The 441-nt window shown below is 62.8% G+C and overlaps 1 protein-coding gene across 1 annotated transcript in view; it reads right to left on the reverse strand.

The window, feature by feature from the left end:
* Positions 1-441, reverse strand: part of ZIC5 (Zic family member 5) — a gene marked incomplete at its 3' end in the record, with an annotated part of 6145 nt that overhangs the window by 4670 nt on the left and 1034 nt on the right. The window contains exon 2 of the mRNA XM_031059562.1: positions 30-441. Within this exon, the coding sequence (XP_030915422.1) occupies positions 30-441 (412 nt within the window). The remainder of the gene's footprint in view (positions 1-29) is intronic.

Raw genomic sequence — 441 nt, forward strand, 5'->3', positions numbered from 1 at the left:
AGGGGGGGTGGGTGTGAAGAACAACCCACCTGTATGAGTCCGCTTGTGGATCTTGAGGTTTTCGGAACGAGCGAAGACCTTCCCGCAGCCGGGGAAGGGGCAAGGGAAGGGTTTCTCTCCCGTGTGTACTCGGATGTGGTTGATGAGTTTGTATTTCGCTTTGAAGGGCTTGCCTTCACGGGGACACTCCTCCCAGTAGCACACGTGGCTGCTCTGCTCGGGCCCACCGACGTGCTCCACGGTGACATGGCTCACCAGCTCCTGCATCGTGCTGAAAGTTTTGGAGCAAGGCTTCCTAGCGCCCGGTGGCGGAGGCGGAGGTGGAGGAGGCGGCTCCCTGTCGATCCACTTGCAGATCAGCTCTTGCTTGATGGGCTGTCGCATGTATCGCAGGAAGGCCCCGGCCGCTGCCGCCGCCGCCGCGGCCCCGACGCGGGCGTG

This window comes from Geospiza fortis, unplaced genomic scaffold (genome assembly GCF_000277835.1).
Source record: "Geospiza fortis unplaced genomic scaffold, GeoFor_1.0 scaffold84, whole genome shotgun sequence".
Classification (NCBI taxonomy): domain Eukaryota; kingdom Metazoa; phylum Chordata; class Aves; order Passeriformes; family Thraupidae; genus Geospiza; species Geospiza fortis.